This window comes from Crocodylus siamensis, chromosome 3, assembly GCF_052110815.1.
Source record: "Crocodylus siamensis isolate JL-2025a chromosome 3, ASM5211081v1, whole genome shotgun sequence".
Taxonomy (NCBI): Eukaryota; Metazoa; Chordata; order Crocodylia; family Crocodylidae; genus Crocodylus; species Crocodylus siamensis.
This window is the reverse complement of record NC_143397.1, coordinates 34,360,426-34,379,761: the sequence shown is the minus strand read 5'-3', so window position 1 is coordinate 34,379,761 and position 19,336 is coordinate 34,360,426. Positions and strand designations below refer to the sequence as shown.

The 19,336-nt window shown below is 43.7% G+C and overlaps 1 protein-coding gene across 1 annotated transcript in view; it reads right to left on the bottom strand.

Moving 5' to 3' along the window:
- The window catches only part of ANKRD31 (ankyrin repeat domain 31), a 151,581-nt gene that overhangs the window by 51,557 nt on the left and 80,688 nt on the right, over nt 1-19,336 (bottom strand). Inside the window, 4 exon segments of the mRNA XM_090037630.1 lie at nt 4,833-4,975; nt 5,930-6,039; nt 10,139-10,160; nt 16,894-17,154. Coding sequence (XP_089893756.1) covers nt 4,833-4,975; nt 5,930-6,039; nt 10,139-10,160; nt 16,894-17,154 — 536 coding nt within the window.

Sequence of the window (19,336 nt, the reverse complement as noted above, 5' to 3'; positions counted from 1 at the left end):
CACACCCCTGCCACCCTCCCTCACACACAATCCCCCACAAACCCCATACCCACCCACACTCCACATACCCACACACCCACAGCCACCCACTAACCTATACCCACCCCGCCACAATATACAAGTGTAAGACTTCATTTTAAGCTATTGTGCAATCACCTTTATGTATATACTACACAAATGCATGTAAATGAGGAGAAAAATATTTTTTGAAATCAAATTAATGAATGTTTTAGATGTTCACTTTTTCTAATATAATTTGGAATTTTTCTGGTTCCGAGATGGCAAAACCCCTTGCTGAAAGGAGTACTTCTGAGAGCAAAGGTCAGGGGTTAGAGGGTGGGACTTCTGGTCCCAAGATGGTGATCAGGGGGTGGGGCACCTGTCACAGGGTTGGGCTATACATGCAGCCCTCGACAGCTTGCCAAAACTCAGTAAGTGGCCCTCCTTCTGAAATAATTGTCCACCAGTGGACTAGTCAAATACCCAACCCTAAACAAGATAAAGCAAAATATGAAGAGAAAGAGAGAAAGACCCAAGCAAGTATCACTAGCACATAGCTACTTAGTTTTAATGTTTTATATCTTTAATTCCTGTTGATTAAATATATAAACAATTCACAACTGTTTTTTAAGCATATTGTTTTCATATTGTTAATATGTGCCACACTGCATCCTAAAGCAGTTCCACAAAATATGATTTATGTCATGCCACCCATTTAGATTAGAATAAAAAAGTCCAGAAAACAAGTAGTGTTTCAACTTGTTTGTGAGTTTTGCCATTGTTATTGTTATCACTTACATATAATGCTGACTTTGGTCCCCATCTTACTGTAGTTGGACATACCATTAATTTTTAGCACAGCACTAATTACACTGAAGTCAGCAGAACTACTCAATGGTTTGCACTTAAGCCTGTGTGTAATTACTTCAATGGAAGGACCTGTATTGCTAAAGCATTTTCAGAATAACTCTCCTTAATTCCCCACTTGAATCTTAAACCAACTTTAACACTTTTCTCATAGACGTATTTTGAATCTTGATAAATATTTAGAGTGCCTTTAAAGGGCAGCAGGTAGAATAAAAATCTACTTATGTGCACTTTTAATTGAATCAAAAGTTCTTGTGCTGGTGTTATGGTAACAACTTCCTTTATTGGTTGCCAAATAATGGATGAAATATAGTCACCCTCTTTTCGAGGCCCTATTGACATCCAGTTCCAGTCCAGTGATATGGCCTCTTCCATGTTTTATTTTCCTGGCTGACAAGAAGAAAGGGATGGAAAACCTGATTTTTGGATTAGCTACACAGGGTACAAGTACATTTGGGTGCCTATACACATGCTCAGCAGTGGATGGGGAAGGGGGATATTTTAATTAGAGCAGTTCTCGGGAGCTGCTCTAATTAAAATGCCCTCAGTGTCTTGTGTATTCAATGTCCCACATTTCAAAATGGCAGCGGGGGCACTTTAATTAAAGGACCACCCCACTATTTTGGTGGGGCAATGCTGAATACATGAGACACTGCAGTATATTGAAGCGTTCTGGTTAGAATGCTCCAGCATACTTCATTAATCAAGTCTGCTCTGATACATTATAATCAAAATGCATTGGAGCACTTGTACAAGCACCCTTTGGATCTATCCAGCCTCTTCTTCTCATTTTCCAGCCCACAGAAGTCATGGTACAGACTTTTGCTTGGAAAATATCTGGCTGGACCTTTATACTTCCAATATATAGTGATTTGCCGTAGGCTTTTACCCTATGGCATACACACACACACACACACACACACACACATATACGTGTGTGTGTGTGTGTGCATATATATTGTAGCCGCTGGGTCTGGAACAGTCGCTCTCACGCCGCTCTCGCTCACATAATTGGTGTTACACAGCTCACGGGTTTGTGTCCCTGTCTGAGCTGATGTCTTCCACCCGAGTCTTCAGCCTTGCACTCGCCTGCCACAACTTGTTGGATCTCAGTGTTTGGGGTTGTTCTTCGGGTGCACTCATTGACCCGTGGTTCACCCGGCGGTTACTCACGGGGCTCCACCATCCCTATACCCCGGTCTCCTGCCTCCTGTACAGCGATGCCAGAATGGCCATCGCCTTTTCCTCAGGGAAAAAAACCTAAGGGTAGGGTCACCTCGGGACTCCGTCACGGAGTCCCTTACTCAGGGACCCACTTCCTTCCTGTGCCCCTGTAGCCTGGGAAAACAACTCAAGAAAAAAAAGGAAAGAAATATGCTCCACCACAAACACGGGGCACCCTGCCCTGCTAACTCCCCTTCTACTCCTCCCAGGTCTCTAAGAGGGCACGAAATGCCTTTTCCCTTAGTGCCTGGTCTCCTGCCTACTCAAAGACACCTCCAGGTCTGGCGGCGATATCCGCCCCGACAGTAACCCCTCCGGGATTCTTCTGTAGTCTTCTCCTCCAAGATAGGGCTTCCTCGTGCCCCGCCGTCCCCGCACGCCCACCTGTGGCTTGCTCCATCTCCCGGGTCATTCTGATGATATCTTTTGGCGATGTTCCAGATGTCCCTCTGCTGTCCCATATGAAGCGTCATTGAGATGATCCTTCTCGTCCAGACTGTACTCGTCCTGGCTGATTCCGGCCCCGGGGTCCCATGGGCAAGGGCGCTCCTGCTGCTTGCAAAGGCAGCTGCTCCGCTCCCTGACCCTCCTCCAGCTCCGCAGCGCACGCTGCCATTTTTATTTTTGCCAGCCGGCGTTTGGTGCTGATGTCACCAGCCAGCCACAGCTGGATAAACAGGCGGCTGACAAACTGCGCGGGCTCTTCCTTCTGCCCCTCATGTGCTATGCTTTGAGCTGCCGGTAAATATTCCTCTTTATGGAGTTTCCTGGGACATATATATATACACACACACACACACACACATATATACACATATATATTATTTAAAGTAATACTAATATGGTCAGCACTAATTTGTGAAGCCCATGGGCGACTGGTGCCTCCTGAGTCGGGGGGGGGGGGCACCCACAAATGCTGCTGCCAGTGTTGACAGCATTGGCAGTGGGGACAGAGCTAGCAAGCACCCACAGATGCTGGCAGCAGCAGTGGTGAGGATGGCTCTGTCAGGGGGGCATATGCCCCTCCTACCAGTCACCTATGGTGAAGCCTACTGGTTTGTACCTTTAGATCCTTTCAAATGCAGCTTTGGGATGAAATACATCTTGTAAGGAAAACTTGTTATTGGCACAGGGATACCATAGTATTGCAGAACTCAGTGGGGATGTCAGATATCATGGGTTGATGGGATTTCCTCAAGGAGATCATATAATTGATAAGCTACTGTTCTGAAAATCATATTTATTCACTCCATTCCCTTCCCTCCCTCTCTGATGGCAGGCTGTCTCACAAATTCTGGAAATTTAAATTAAGGATCTCCAGTCCTTCAGCAACTTTTAATGTAGGGGAAAAATGATAGAGTGTGTTGTTTTTCCATAGTAATAGTTCTCCTTATTACCTTGCTAATATATTCTGTTGCTGAACCAAAGCAAATGTGGCAAACCCCGCCCCCAAAAGTCACCAAACTGCAGAAGTACGACACACTTACCTGACCACAAGTAAAACATCCCTCTGTAGTGTTACCTGTTCATAAGAATCATGCCCAAAATTATTTTCTGACTACTGGTCTTTTTAAACAACCAGTGGCAGCCAAATGCCAGGTGTCTGCTGCTTGATGCATCTCCATCCTGCCCAATGTAAGAATTTCTAAAATGCTTTCCCTTTGTCTTATTACTGAGGTGATGGCACAATCTCGCACATTGTTTAATTAAAACATTTCTTTCAGGATGAATTAAAATTTTTTAACATGAATGTATAAAGGTGACCTTATGATCAATAATCATTGAGGAAGGAACGTAATAAGCTTCAAAATGATAAATAAAAGTATTTTAAAAACATTGGGACTGATTCTAGATTGATTTACATCTTTTTTAGACTAGTATAAACCCATTCACCTCAGTGGAATGTACTCTGGGAAGGGGGAAAAAGTTAGACCAATTATTTCTTCACTTATTGACCTGACTTTCAGATCTACAAGGTTCTGAGCCATCTCAGGACAAAATTTTGTTTTCAAATGCATGCTTTCAATTCCCACTCATTTCAATGGGACATATACATGCCAAGCCTAGATAAGAACTTGATTCTTAAAATTACTTTCAATAGTGCATAAAACAATAGAAGGAATGCAGCTCACTGCTCTGATTTAGATGACATTATTGTCATTACTGTTGGGCACATTTTTTTCAGATAAATATTTGCTGAGAAATACTGTACAATTTTGGTGTGATAAAACTCAGTTGTAATTGGGGTCAAACTTGGCAACTAGGTATTGCCTGGGAAAAAAGAAAAAAAATGGAAATGTCAAATCATTTTGTTTAAGCATTTTCAAAACAAAATGTTTTGATTTTTCATTTTCAAATGACGTCAAGCTGACAGTGAACTCAGCTAATTTTAATAACAACATCTGGAAACTAAATGTTTCATTTAACCCAAACTCATTGCAGGGAGGTTCAGCGAGAAAACCCCAACAATTTGAGGAAGTCGAAGAGGGGAGACTGAACTGAAAAATGAATTATTTATACACCTTTAATTCTCAGTGTTTTTGCATAAAAATACTGAACTCCAGTTCTAACAGGTTAGTTTGTTTTCTTAAATGTAAGTCTATGTATGTCTTTAAAAATGCTATTAATAATTTTGGATGGTATTATTTAAACCATTACTACGGTTTGCATTCAAAATCATAGTATTTTCATTCTCATAACCAAAAACCAGAATCAGAAAAGCCAACTTAAGGGAACTGTACCTTGAAATAGTTGCCAGAAACAGCATCATGTATTGGCAAAATTCCATCTGGGCCTTTGCTATTAACATCAGCACCAGCTTTTAGTAACTCTAAAATCACCTCAGTAAATCCTCTCTTGGAAGCTTCATGAATTGCTGTCCAACCTAGTAAAGCCGAAGTGAGAGCAGAATCATGCTTCTGATGTCTATATATCAACATTGGCCACTAAATAACAAATATACACTTGTCTCTGTTCAGTCTGGTAACTGTCAGACTACTCTGCTTTTGATAAATCTGAAAGAACTGCCTTGAAATACTAAGCCAAATTCTTCCCTGTTGTCATTAAGTTATCTATGGAAAAATAGTCTAATACTGGCCAAATAAAGGTTCTATTGGGTTGTTATTTTATTTTCAGAAGTTATAATAGCACAGGACTAGTAGATTAGAAATATATCAGAAGATGAAAACAATACCAGTAATATATCCCACTTTAAACCTGCCATGGGTCCAGGATTAAGTTCTATCCATCCTAGGGCTCATGTCTCTGTAATTTAACAAAAAATTCTGTATTCAAGAAGAAAAGAAATATTTACTTTGTCATTTCACTTTTCTAAAATGAAGAATGTCTGAAGTGACTGAAAAGCTTTAACCTTGCATTTAGACACATCATGGATAACTACTTTTTTAGTTACAAGCCATGTGGGCAAAGTGAAGGTGAAGCAGTTGAAAATACATGATAAATGCCATGCCTTGCCTGGCTCCATGCTATCATGAATTTCAGCAATTTACTATATAATTCTTACCACATTATATGATGGGAGTATGAGTGTGTGTGCAGGTATACTCCAAATATACATTAATACATATGTGGGTATATGTACATATAAAATTGTCTTTGATGTGCTGATGTGTATCATTTTTAATGTGTGCATACTGTATTTCAAGACAAGGATGACATATGCAAGCAGTTTTTGTTCCTAACCTTGTTCAGTAAAATAACAATAATAATTCTATTATTATTATTAGTTCTATTATTTCAAGAATTTAAAAACTGTCTCTGTTTTTGCAATAAAATACTGAGTACTATTACTAAAGCAGTCATCTAAAAATATCCAAACATGCATAATCCCATTGATTTATACATATTCCAGATGCTATAAGAGCTTTCACTAAGGAGAAATCTCCTTTTACAGCAGCCAGATGTAGGCAACTTTCCCCTTTCTCATTTCTTTTGTTTAGTCAAGGTGCTGTTGTATGGGAACTTCAACCAGGTACAGATGCTCCTCCTCTTCGTTAGATACTAAGGATTCTAAAGACATATTGGGACATATTGGATAGGGCTGTGTGAAGCTTTGGTCCGTGATTCAATTCGGAGAAGATTCAGCCCGATTTGGAGGCTGAATCTCTGAATTAGAATTGAATTGGGTAGAAGCAAAAAAACTTCTGACTCAACTCAGAGCCTCTGAATTGATTCAGAAAAGATTCAGAGATTTGGAGGTGGTCTTTCAGGGGAACAGAAACTGAGAAGAGGGAGGAGGAGCGGGGGAAGGGGGGGAAGGACTGACATCTGTAGCTGGCCAGTGACTGTGATCTTTCCTTGAGTCCCCTTCCAATCACAGAGCTCAGGGGGAGGGACAGAAACAGCCTATAAGCCTCTGTCTGCAGGCTTTCTGTGCCTTTTGTGAGCTGTTTCTGCCTGAGCAACAGCATCTGAAAGGTACTGGACTGGCTTGGCTTCCTAGTCAGACTTTTGCTACTTCTTGCTTTTGGGAAGGACTGGATATAGCTTAGCTTACTAACTAGAATCCCTCTACTTATCCCTATCCAATCCATTTCTTTCAATTTATATTTCTTGGGGTTTTTCCCCCAAAACTTTTAAAAAAGAAAGCTGTGGTTTCCCTGGCAGTGTAATCCATCACTGTGTAGGGAAGCACACATTACACATACTTACACACATATATCATAGAAGTCAGATATTATTATAACACAGAAGAAGTCATTCACAAAAGAAGATATTATATATAGTTATTATTATTAGTTATAGTTACATACAGACTAAAAACTACACAGAAGAAGTCAAATTAACACAGATGCTACTTCCACTGGAGCACCAAGGGGGTCAAGATGCTGTGGAACAAACAGGCAGAGCTGAGCATCCCACAACACAAAATCATGCAGGATGTGGAGACTCAGTGGAACTCCTCATACCTGATGCTGGAAAGGATGGTGGAGCAACAGAAGGCCATCCATGAAATGGCCTTCCTTGGGGAAATTGGGATCAGCAGCCCCCTTAACAGAGCTGAGTGGGATACCATTTCCTACATCTTGGTGGTCCTCAAGCTCTTCCTCAAGGCCACTGAGACCCTCAGTGCTGGCAATGCCTTCCTTAGCCAGGTGATCCCTGTAGTGAGGGAACTTGAAAACCAAATGGAGAAGTTTCAGGGGATCAATGTTCCTGGCTGGGGCAAGCTGCTGTCACCAGACGTGCAGGCACTGGTGAGGCAGCTGAAGGAGGGCATCAGGAAACACACACTGGAGAAGAAGCTCTTGCAGGAAAGGAAAGAAGGGCTCTGTCACAGTTTGGCTGCCTGAGATGCTGCTGGTGCTAATGCTCACTAAGTTATTTTATACCTGAAGTCATGTAAAGTGGTGGACCGGAATGAGAGTGTAGGGGAGGAGGAGGACTCACTGGGGCACACTACCATGTTGTGTAGATACCCCAGTGCCAGTGAGGGAGCACTTTAACACCCACACAGTGCCACCCACCCATGTCATGAGTTTTGCTTGTCAGCGGCCTAAGTTGCAGTGTCCCAGGACCCCCTGTACCTATCTCCTTGAAAGCTGGCAGGCTTCATGGCTGCAGCAGAGCCTAGCATGCTTGCAGTTTTCACCCCCCTGTGTCTTAACACACACACAGTGTTACCCATGTCACGTCTTCTGCTTGTCAGCAGCTTGAGGTGCAGGTTCCCAGAAACCCCTACACCTGTCTTCTTGAAAACTGACAGGCTTCATGCCCTCAGAAAGGGCTACCATCCCTGCATTTTGTATCTGAATCAGCCAAAAAATGACAAAGTTATAGGTATTTCAGTGATTCCCTATTATACTCTATGGCTGAATCTCTGAATCTCTCTGAATCGGCGCTGAATCTTCCAAAGCCAATTCAGCTGAATCAATTTGGAACAGCGATCCGAATCTCCAAATCGAATTGCTGTCCTCTGAATCGGCTAAATCGAAATCAAATACTTCCCTATTTGCACAGGCCTAATATTGGACACTGGTTAGGAAGCATGGAAAACATCCCATTAGAAACACTGAACTAAATTTCCAACTTACCATCCTAAATTTCCTGTTACATTTACCAGTGTAATTCTGTGCAACTCTTAATTATGTAGGAAAGGTTTTTTGAGTAGATGTGATATCTTTTATTAGATCAACTGAGTAGGTGGAAAAAAGTTTTAGGCAAGCTTTCAGATGCAGTCACCCTTCTTCAGGCGTAGGGAGTCTCTGCTGTTCTGAGACGCCAAGGAATGAGAGAAGCTAAAAGTGTGACAGGATTTCAGTGAGAATGTAAATAGGTAGAAATTAGGAAAACAAAAGGTAAAGTAGGGAAGAGGAAGAGTGGGAATCCAATGTCTACATTGAGTCCATGGATTGAATCCACATTACAATCTGCCTGACATCTGACTTACCAGGTACCTGCCAGACCTGACTTCTTACACTTTTCTCCCCACCTTACTCCCCTCCCCTACTTTTCTGCCCTTTGTCTTCCTAATTTCCAGCTATTTTCCTTTTCACAGACAGCCTCTTTTCTACCTTGAATTACAACCACTATAGATTCTCCCTTACTCATCTCTGACTCCTTTCCCATTTCACACAACTCCTTCGTGGACTAGCAAGCCCCTTGGTTTCTCTTCTGGCCCTTCTCTGGGCTGCCAGCCCCTTTGGTCTCTCATACTGGACACTTTTGGTCCTCCACTTTCTTTAGCTGTTCTCCAGGCCCTTGGACCCATCCGGTCCCACACTATTCCCAGCCCCTCACTGGGTTACACTCTATTCCTGGCCCATCACTGGGCTGATGAACCCTTCTGGTCCCACTTTACTATTCCCAGCCCCTTCACTGGGCTGCTGAACAATTCTGTCCCACTACACTATTCCCTGGCCCTTCTTGGGGCCTCTGGACCCACATGGTCCTGCTCTTCCTTGGCTCCTCTCTGGACTTGCATAGCTCTGGTCTTCCCTGGGCCTTCTCTGGGTCTCAGCCCCCCATGGTCCTGGTGTGTTCTCCATGCCTTCTCCCTCCATGGGGTAACGCAAAAGGCTGGGAGCTGAGGATTTCTGATGCTCCATACCTGCCTTTCCCTGGGGTGGCCCATGCATAGCATTTCATAGAGACTGCCCTGTCACAGGCAGCCCCACCATATTAGCCAGCCCCAGTATGGTACAGTTTAAGTTCTTACCCAGGACTGGTCTTCAGGCCTTCCTGATCTTACTCATCCCCCGCTGGGCACCTCCTGGGCTGGCAACATCTAGGCCCTAGCCCCAGTTTCATCTCACATCTCTGGCCCCTGGTTCTCTCTCAGACCTGTTTCCTTGAATGGCTTAGCACCAGCCATCATCATCCTGGACTGCACATGCCTTGACCTCTTCATCTTGACTAAGGCCACACAAGGACCTTCAGCCTCTCCTAGGCCCTTGCCCTGCTTTAGGCCAGTCAAGATTTCCAGGCTCTCCCAACTCTGGCAGTCTCTGCTGTGGTATATTTCACCTTTAGCCCCTCCTGGGCCCTGGCCCCACACAAGAGAGTTGAGATTTCCAGGGTCAGTTCTCCAGCTGTCAGCCCTCTCTTCTCTGTAGGTCCATCCTCTCGGGCCCTTCCACTCTCTCTAGGCTCACCCAGGTCTTCCCTAATGTAGCCTCTTCCTTCTCTGGGCTCATCTTGGCCCCTCAGTAGGTCTCCACACTCTGCCCCACTCACTGGGTTCACTCAGACCCTTTAGTAGGTTTCCTAAACACTCAAACACTCTGTCACAGCTCACCTCAATAGGCCCAGAGACACTCGCCCCCCTTCTCAGGACTCTAGACCCTACACTGGATTCCCCAGAACCTCCTCAACCCCCTTAGTTCCTACCGAAACCTCTAGACTGTTTCAGATGTTATTCTCTTTGGTGGGTTTTTGCCATGTTGGTCTAAGGACATAGGCAGGCAAGCTTCTTTGGTAGATGAAATATCTTTTATTAGACCACTGAGTACTTGGAAAAACTTTATTTGCAAGCTTATTTTGCAAACTGCCTCTTTTCTGCCTTGGAGAACTCAAATACAATACTTACTTACCTTTGGTATTATTTTCCCCTCATTTTCCCCACCCCTTCCTTCCCTTCTCTATCCTCTGTTTTCCTATTTCCACGTATTTACATTCTCACTGACATCCTGTCACACTTTTAGCTTCTTTCATTCCTTGGAGATCTCAGAACAGCAGAGACTCCATATGCCTGAAGAAGGATGCTTATGCCCGAAAGCTTGCAAATAACTTTTTTCCAACTAGTCAGTTGGTCTAATAAAAGATTCTCATTGATGGCATTCAAGGGTGCAGCCTTCCAGCTGGATGGTGTTCCTTTACCAGCTCTCCAGATGTTACTGCCAGCCCTACTCTTAGGGTCTGGGCTTATACCCTAGTTAAACCCAGCCCTCCTCCAATCAGGTGACTCCCTCTGTCAGACCTAGGCTCATCTGCTGGCTTCCTGGGTCAGCTGAATCCACAAGTAGCCCTGACACCCACCTGCTCCATAGGCTGCCTAACCTCTTAAAGTGGCAGGCACCCCCAGTGCCCTGTGGCAACTACTTGGGTGGGAAAAGATAATACTGTGGATATCCTGTATCTAGACTTCAGCACGGCTTTTGACAAGGTCCTGCATGACCTTCTCATAAACAAATTGGAGAAATGTGCATTAGATAAAACTACTATAGGGTGAAAAGATAACTGGCTCAATAACCACAAGCAAAGGATAATTATTAATGAGTCCATGTCAAAATGGCAGAAGGTTTCAAGTGGAGTCTCACAGGGGTCTGTCCTCAGCCCAGAGCTGTTCAATGTGTTTATTAATGATTTGGGTGCACAGAAAACTTCTTGAGCAAGTCTGAGGACAACATGAAACTGGGAGGGACTGTGAACACTTTAGAAGATGTGAGCGCAATTCAGAAGGATTGCCCAAATTGGAAAGTTGGGCTAGAGCTAACAGGATGACGTTCAATGTGGAAAAATGCAAGGTGCTACACCTTGGAAGGAATAATTAAAAATGGAAATACAAAATAAGGGACTGGATGGCAGCTCTTTGGAAAATGACTTGGGAATCTTGGTAAATCACAGTTTCAATACAAATCTACATTTTTGGGTTGCATCAATAGAAGAATTAGGTGTAAGCCATGGGAGGTGATAGTACCTCTCTACTCAGCACTGTTTAGGCCTCATTTTGGGTAGCGTGTGCAGTTCTAGGCTCTGCATTTTAAAAAGGATGTGAAGAAGTTAGAGAGGGTTCAGAGGCAGGCAACAAAAATGATCAAAGGCTTGGAAGGCAAGTCATATGAGGAAAGGCTAAAGGAGCTAGGCAGCTTCAGCTTGTGGACAAGGTACTTAAGAGGAGACACGATAGCAGTCTTCAAATACCCGAAGGACTGCCATAAAGAAAGTGGAAAGCACCTTTTCTCACTTGCTGCAGATAAGAAGGTGCAGACCAATGGTTTGAAGTTGCAGCAAAGTATATTTGGCCTAGATATCTGGAAAACCTTCTTTACTGTTAGAATAGTGGGACAGTAGAGTAGACTGCCTAGGGAAGTTGTGACCTTTCCAACACTGGAGGTGTTCAAAGAAATTGGACAGTCAGTGGTCGGGGATGATCTATGTATGGTGGCTATGCCCATTTTCTACGATGGGTATTTCCAGTGCTTCTCGGCTTTGCTAGTTGCTTCCATCCCCACCCCATTGTTCTTCTATATGTATCAGGGTGTTTTTAAGCCTTCCTAGAGGCACTGGGCGTTGGCTACAGCCAGGGGTAGGGACTTCAACTAGGGTGTGCCGATTCTTCTGCTAGGAGCAAAGCCAGAGGTTCTAGGCTAGAGTGTCTTGCACCTCTGCTCAGGGTCAGCCCGATCACTATATTTGGGGTCACAAAGGAAATTTACCCCATGGTCAGATTGGTATGGACTGTGGGATTTTTGCCTTCCTCTGTGGAAAGGGATGTGACTCTCTACCTGGGACCACTTGATCATATACTGACATGGTATAGAAGCTGGACAATGGCTGTCATGGTTCATCTGCCTTACCTGTGGCAAGTTAAGGTGTCAGGTCTATGTTGTTAATGGTAGTTTTATGTTGAGTTTAGATCATGGTTGTATGGGATGGTTTGGATAGGGATGATCCTACTTCAGGCAGAGGGTTGAACTAGATCATGGGCAACTGGTACCGCCTTAGTCAAGGGAGGCACATGCCCCCCCAGAGACAGTCAGTAACTGGGGGAGGGGCACAGGCAGACAGCACTGCACCAGGTATACTTGGTTCACATTTGTATTCACTTAAAAATGAAAACTGAGATTCTGAAGCATATAATGGAACTTATTTCCTTTTACAGCACAGTTTTCTCATTTGGGCCTCATTTTTCTTTAAGATAACGCACTGAACTTTAGTTTTAAAGCATCTAGCTCTGAACTCCCAAAGCAATCAGCTACTCTTTGGCTATTGTTTCTTTGTTTGGCTTCGGGTGGGAGGACATTCCAGGGACTCTTCAGAGAGTTAGGGAAAAAAACAACAGCCCATTAAGCTAATGACTATTAACAACATTGGCTGTAAATGAGCACAAATAATTACAAAGTTTTCTAGTGAAGTTTTCACACACAACAGTCTATTTTCTTCTACTCAGAAACATGTGCAGCAGCATAATGAGGAACTATTATATGAATCTCAAAGCAATGGTTCCTGTGCATTGCATCCCCAGGTGTGCTGTGAACAGGAAAAGACTGGAACTTGACAAATCTTGCATCTAATGGGAGGGTTTAATCTTTTCTGTGTGGCCTTTTTGTATCATGAGATATAAAAAGGAGATTTAAAAATAAAATACATAGGTTGGTGATATCCACTAGGCCTGTGCAAAGTGGCTAGTATTTGCTTCGGATTCGGATTTAGCCAATTCGGGGGACAGTGATTCAATTCAGTGATTTCAATCACTGTCCTGAATTGATTCAGCCGAATCTGATTCGGAGATTCAGCTGCCGCTGAATCGGCCAAATCAGCCCTATCCCCTGCCTGCTCTCCCAGCCCTGACAATGGCTGCCCTACCTGGCCCCAGCCTCCTGGCTCTTTGAAAAAAAAAGCCCAACACTCATCAACTGCTGCCAGGTGGGGCAATCCCTGCTGCCCCCCACTACATGGGGGGGCTATGCTATGAGCCCCCAGAAGCTCCAACAGTTGCTGCAACTGCTGGTGAGTCCAGCATTTTTTTTTTTTTTAAGAGCCAGGAGCTGGGGCTGGGTGGGGCAGCCATGGGGGGGCTGGGACAGTGGGCGAGGGTCAGGGGCACTCGGGGGGCTGGGGGAGCAGGCAGGGGATGGGGATGGGGATGGGGCCTGGCAGGGGTCCCCCATTGGTCCTCTCTCCCCTCTCCCAGCCCCCTCCTCCCCTGCCCCCTATTTACCAGCATGGAGTCCGAGTCCAGCTCCCTGTAGCAGCACGCGGGTACTGCCTGACTCTCCAAAGATCTCTGAATCTTTTCTGAATCGATTCAGAGAGCTTTGACTCAATTTAGACTTTTTAATTGGTCTCCTGATTCAGTTCGGATTTGGAATTTTGGCCGCCAAATCTGGCCGAATTTCCTCTCAATAGAATCAGCACCTGAAGCTTCACACAGCCCTAATATCCACACTTTAAACAGACATTCTAGTATGTTCGCTTTGATCTGTTAACAACTTGCATCAGCAGAAGCATGTAAGCCTTCCAAGCCAAACTGTAGAAAGCAAGCTTAGGTGTTTGCTGATTAGTTCTGTATAAGCAGAATGGGAATGGGCAGAGCCTAATGGGTGATAGATGCTAAATGGCTGAAGACGATACTCTCGCCATTTTATACGCTGCTCTGTGCTTGTCCTTTATAGCATCTGATGAAGTGAGTTCAAGCTTAAGCAAGCTTATGCTATATATTTAGTCTATAAAGTGGAACTCTACCTCACCTTCTGAAGATGATACTGCATGTGGTAATTTAGGAACAAATGGTAATTTGGGAACAGAAAGAATCAAGAAGTCCACTGTGTTGGAGAGAAGATAAGGCATGATAAATACAGTCAGCTGTATTAGGTAATCAAGTAGATTAAAGAGAAGAGCAAGCCAGGTGGTATCACTCATGTAGCCTGATCCCTTCTCAAGTTTCACTGATTCTGCTGCCAGAGGAAGGGTCTAGCCCCAATCTTTGAAGCCATCAATGCCTCCAGCCAAACCAGAGACCACCAGGTATAGACATCCAGCAAAATCTGATATTGATGATTAACTATCCATGAATGTCTAAGTATCAGTAGTCAACCATTTTCAAGTTTTCCTGAGATGTATTTTGCATGCCATATTGGGACATAGTAAAGATCAATGAAGTAAAGTGATTTTTGACATTTATAATGAAAAAAGTATATTACAAAAATTCCAAGTGCCAACTGCACACACTCTGGCTCACCATATGAGAAGTATATAGTTATACAAATAATGCTTAATGAACAGTTTCAAATTCAGTGTTTGCCATATAAGAATGATATGATTACGACAGTCAAAGATTTATGCTTGTGCACTCTGACGCATACTCATAATAGTAAACAGTTCTGCAAAATGCATGGGCGACTCAGGCCTCTTGAGTCAGGAGGGGTACGTTGGAGAAGATGAAGCTCCATCAATGAAGCCGATATTTCCCCTATATTTTTCTTAGATTTTTCAAATTAAGAAGATCATATCTATGGTGGACCTACTACCTCAGAAGCTGCACTGTGACTCGAAGTAAACATGGTCAGTAAAGAGCTGAAGTCTTCTGAGCACCACCCAGGCAATGATGTTTCCAACAAGGCTTAATAATGAAATACCACAACAGCTTTTGCAATCACTGTGGTTGCTTTTATTCTTGTACATAGTGACTATACTAACATCTTGCATACCTTGTGGTACTGTCCCTACTGTCCAGCAGTGGGTAAGAATCTTGTATAGGTGGGGAAGAACCACAGGTTCCCACCCTTGATCACTTCCAAAAGAATGACATCTTTTTCTAGGGCTTTAGCAGTGACCAGATTGTCTATGGCCTTACTTAGGTCCTCAACAGTTGTAATATCACCAAACTCTTCAAGGACAGACAAGACTTCCCAATAGGTTTAAGGGTTGTGTCAGTGATATCACTTTGCCTTAAACAGAAGCTCTAATAACAGAGGCAGAAAGAGAAGAATATCAAGCAGTGATGCTATAGATGTTTGCTGGATTTTATTTTTGTCCAAGGTAAGCAGATTTTATCACTGCTTTAAAAAAAATCTTCCAAAGATATGGGAACATTTTTAAATCTTCCAGGCCAGAGCTTTCAGTTTGCATCTCATATCTCAGTATCTTTATTGGAAAATCTAGAGGTATGCATGACATTGATGTGGTGGCCACCGTTTGTATAATTTACTTCGGAAACATGCATGTTTGTTTATGCTTTCCCAGGGGCAAATAAAACTAGTTGCCAAAAACAGTGAACATAGGTTACCATTTTCTCACTAGCTTGCTGGTCAGCCTCGTACAGTTTAAATGTGTATTAATGTTACTTCCCATGTAACAAATGTAATTTTTTTAGATCTACCAGAGTCTCTTAGGCTAAATAAATCAGGAAAAGATTTTAGTCTTCTTCTAAGACAAGCTAAACAGCATTTACGCCAGTTTTAGCACTGAAATAGTCTATCTCATGCAGAAGCCACAAAACCAGTTAGGTGTCTAGAATGAGGTGCACCTTCACTTTGACCTGTAAAAGTCCCAGGCAACTTTATATAGACTTCTGTGCCTTCTCAGACGTTAAGAGTGGTCATCTAGATGTCTAATTCCCACAATCCATCATACAAGATGTCTGCATATCACTCAACTTCCAAATCAAATCTACAGTTCTGGTCTAAATCTTCCAGGTCTTCAGTAGTGTTTGATCAGACAACCCTAGAGACAACCTTACCATCCTCCACCTCCTATGTCAGCCATGCTGAATGAAGACATAAATAAGGAACTCCTAAAACAAACTTCCTGGAACCTATTAGCAGGTCAGTCTAAATACTGGGTCCTTAGATGTTGAACATACATTACCCACAATAATAGAGAAAAGGAAAGAAGGAGAGGGTTGTGAGAAATGATCAGGTTTAAATAGACATGTGAGAGCAGAGACAAATTCAGTGGTTATTATGAATGTTGTAAAACTGCACCATCATGTCTTGATAATACGATTGGGAGATTGCAAGTTGATAAAATAGTCAGATGCACATCCTATCCACATTCAGAGCCATATTTGCTTGATTTAGACACAGATATTTCAAGTGTGTGTGTGTGTGTGCACATTCACATACATGCACGTGCACACACACAGAAAGAGAAAACCCAGCTCCACCTTCTAGATCTATTTAGGTTCAACTGTATACTGCCACTATACAGTTCCAGAGTCTATGTTGATTTATAGCTGCTGAGGACTGAACCTGTATAGTTGAAGTGGCCGTGCATGTGTAAGCAAACAGAAATTGAGAAGCAAATCAGGTTCTGTGTTTTTCACATGTAATATTCAGAGTAGTTAACTGAGGACAAATTACAAGGTTATTTTATGCCCCCAGTTAGCCCTACACATCTTCATTGAACACTATTCTGAAAAAAAGGTGATGAAGAGTGAAAAGGAAAATGTTCTTACTTTCTATTAGTTATGCATTATCAATAAATTTTAGAAGCCCTGGCATATGTTTGTTCATGTATTTGTTAGCTAGACTGCATGCTTCATGAACTATAGTTATTTTTTAAAATTACTGAGTATCCTTCTTAAAATTAAACATATTTTATAAAATATTAACAATGCACCTGATTTATTAGATGAGTCTTGTTCTGCTGCTTGACTGAATTGTGATGGATTACGTGAATGCTTATTTTTGCTATTATTGGAACATAAATCTGTATTGTAGATGGTCCCCCGAAGGTCAGTTCTTATTCTTTTGTTTTGGATTGCTTCTGGAGTTATAGGCAGGTCATTCTTTGCATTTCTTTCTTCTTCACTTTTTTCAGTGCAGCACCTTCCAGTATTTTGTGCTCCACCTACTCCAGCAGTCTTTCCCTCATCTGCTTGTAGAACAAGTGTGTGTGTGTGTGTGTGTGTGTGTATCAGAATATCTGTGGTACACCAGTTATGAATTTCTGAAACATTAGGTCTATTAACTGATACTGAAACTTAATGATAAAGTATTTATGATGTCTAGGCAACGTAGAATAGTCTAAAGTTCTAGAAGTATTTTTCTATTACAAACATTTTATTCAGTCTCCACTGTACTCTTCTTGGCTAAGACTGAATTAACAAAAGTTCAAATATTTCTCTAAAAAAAGTGGTGGTTTTATTCCAGTTTTAGCAAAGCTAGATTGTTCAAGAATTTCACTGTAAAGAATGTAATCAATACCAGTGTTACTGTCATATTTTGATAGTTAAAAGTAATGGAGGCCAGGATACAATCAATTAGTTTTGAAATGATGTTGCAGTCATGATAGCCCAGAAAATGTGAGAGGCTCAGATATTTTTCAGGTGATATCTTTTATTGGACCAGCTGTATAGCTGGGAAGGATCTTAGATTAGGCTTCCTCAGGTCTGGGAAAGGAGCAGACACAGCTTGAGCTCAGTAAATTGGCTTGTACAACCCTCCCCCATTCCTCTAAGCAGACTGTTTCTATTTACATAGAGAGTTTTACACAGATCTTTATTCTGCCTGTTACTTAAGTCAAGCTGTGTCTCCTCCTTTACTAGAACTAAGGAACTAAGGACCCCATAACTAAGGGTCAGGGGTGTGCAATACAGGCGACTGACCTGGGCATCAACTTGAGCTAGGGACAGACATTAATTGACTCAATCTTTGCATGTTAGTCTAACCTGCCTAGGGTGAACCGGTTTGCAATTGCACAGACATTCACTCTGGACTGAGGAAATGCAAGCACATGCCTGCAGTGGCTCAGGCTAGAAACTGGAGTTGGGGGGGAGTGCTAGAGTAGCCTTCTCATCCCTTCCACAGTGCTGAGATGCAGGGGGGCATAGCCAGGCCCTAGCAAGACACTCTGATCAGGGAGGAGTGTAAACCCCCACCCTGTTTGCATTTTTCCAGGCTTTTCCCCACTCACTGTTCAAGAGAAGTATTGCCAGACCTCAACACCTGGCTAGCACTCTGAGACAAAGGGAGGGTGTGACGTGCATGCATCTGTTGATGATACGGAGCTTTTCATCCTGTCTGCAAACCTGACAGGCAAGAGAGCCAGCAGGAAGCCGATAGCACAGCGTTTATCTGCCCATCACCAAAACAAAAGCCTCTCTCATTAGTTCAAGCTCTTCTAAAACAGCTTTTTGCAAGGAAGGAATGGAGGGACATTACCAGCTGACCTGTTGATTAGTCCCAAAAGCCCTAAGCGGACCCTGCTCTGTTTGCCTGATCCAATGAAATTGGCGATACACACACAGATCAGCTAGCATACCACATGCCTAAGGTCCATGGGGCTGGGGTTCATGCTGTGGAAGATGAGAGGAAGGGGGGGGATCCCTGCCTGAGCAGCAAGCAGCAAGGGGGGGCAGGGAGAAACCAGGCAGACCCTGCTGTGCCTGCAGTCTCTGCCAGAGCTCTGGCTAGGGATCAAAGGGGTGGGGCCAGCCCTGTTCTCTGGAGTAGACAGCCCAGCCCAGGGCTGCAAACATCTGGGATGCTGGGAGACTCTGAATTGGAAAAGATTTTGAGAGCTTCGATGATTCAGGCAGTCCCTGCTGGCTGCAGCAGGGAGCTGAAGCCAGACTAGGAGCTGGTATGTAGAGGCACAGGAGGTGGGGAGAGGAGGGAACCATGGGGGGATCCCTATCAGGCCCTATCCCCTGCCTGGTCCCCCAGCTCCCTGACCCCCACCCACTCCCCAGCCCCGCCATGGTTGCCCTGCCCAGCTGGAGCTCCCAGTGCTTTAAATAAAAGCCCCTCTCACCAGTGCTGCCAGGTGGGGGGCAAGCCTGGCTGCCCTCCCTTCCCTTCCCACTGTCCCACAGTTCATGGGGGGCTCTGCATGAGGTCCCAGTCCCCCTCACCTCCCAGCCCCCCCCCCCATGGCTGCCCCATCTGCCCCAGCTCTGGCCCTTTAAGAAAAAAAGTCTAAGAAAAACCCCTCACCACTCACCACTCCTGCAGTGGCCTCAGAGTTTTGGAAGAACCTCCCATGCAGCGCAGGGCAGTGGCGGGGCATCGGGAATTGTGCCCCGTCCAGCAGGAACGGTGAGTGCAGGGGGGTTTTCTCA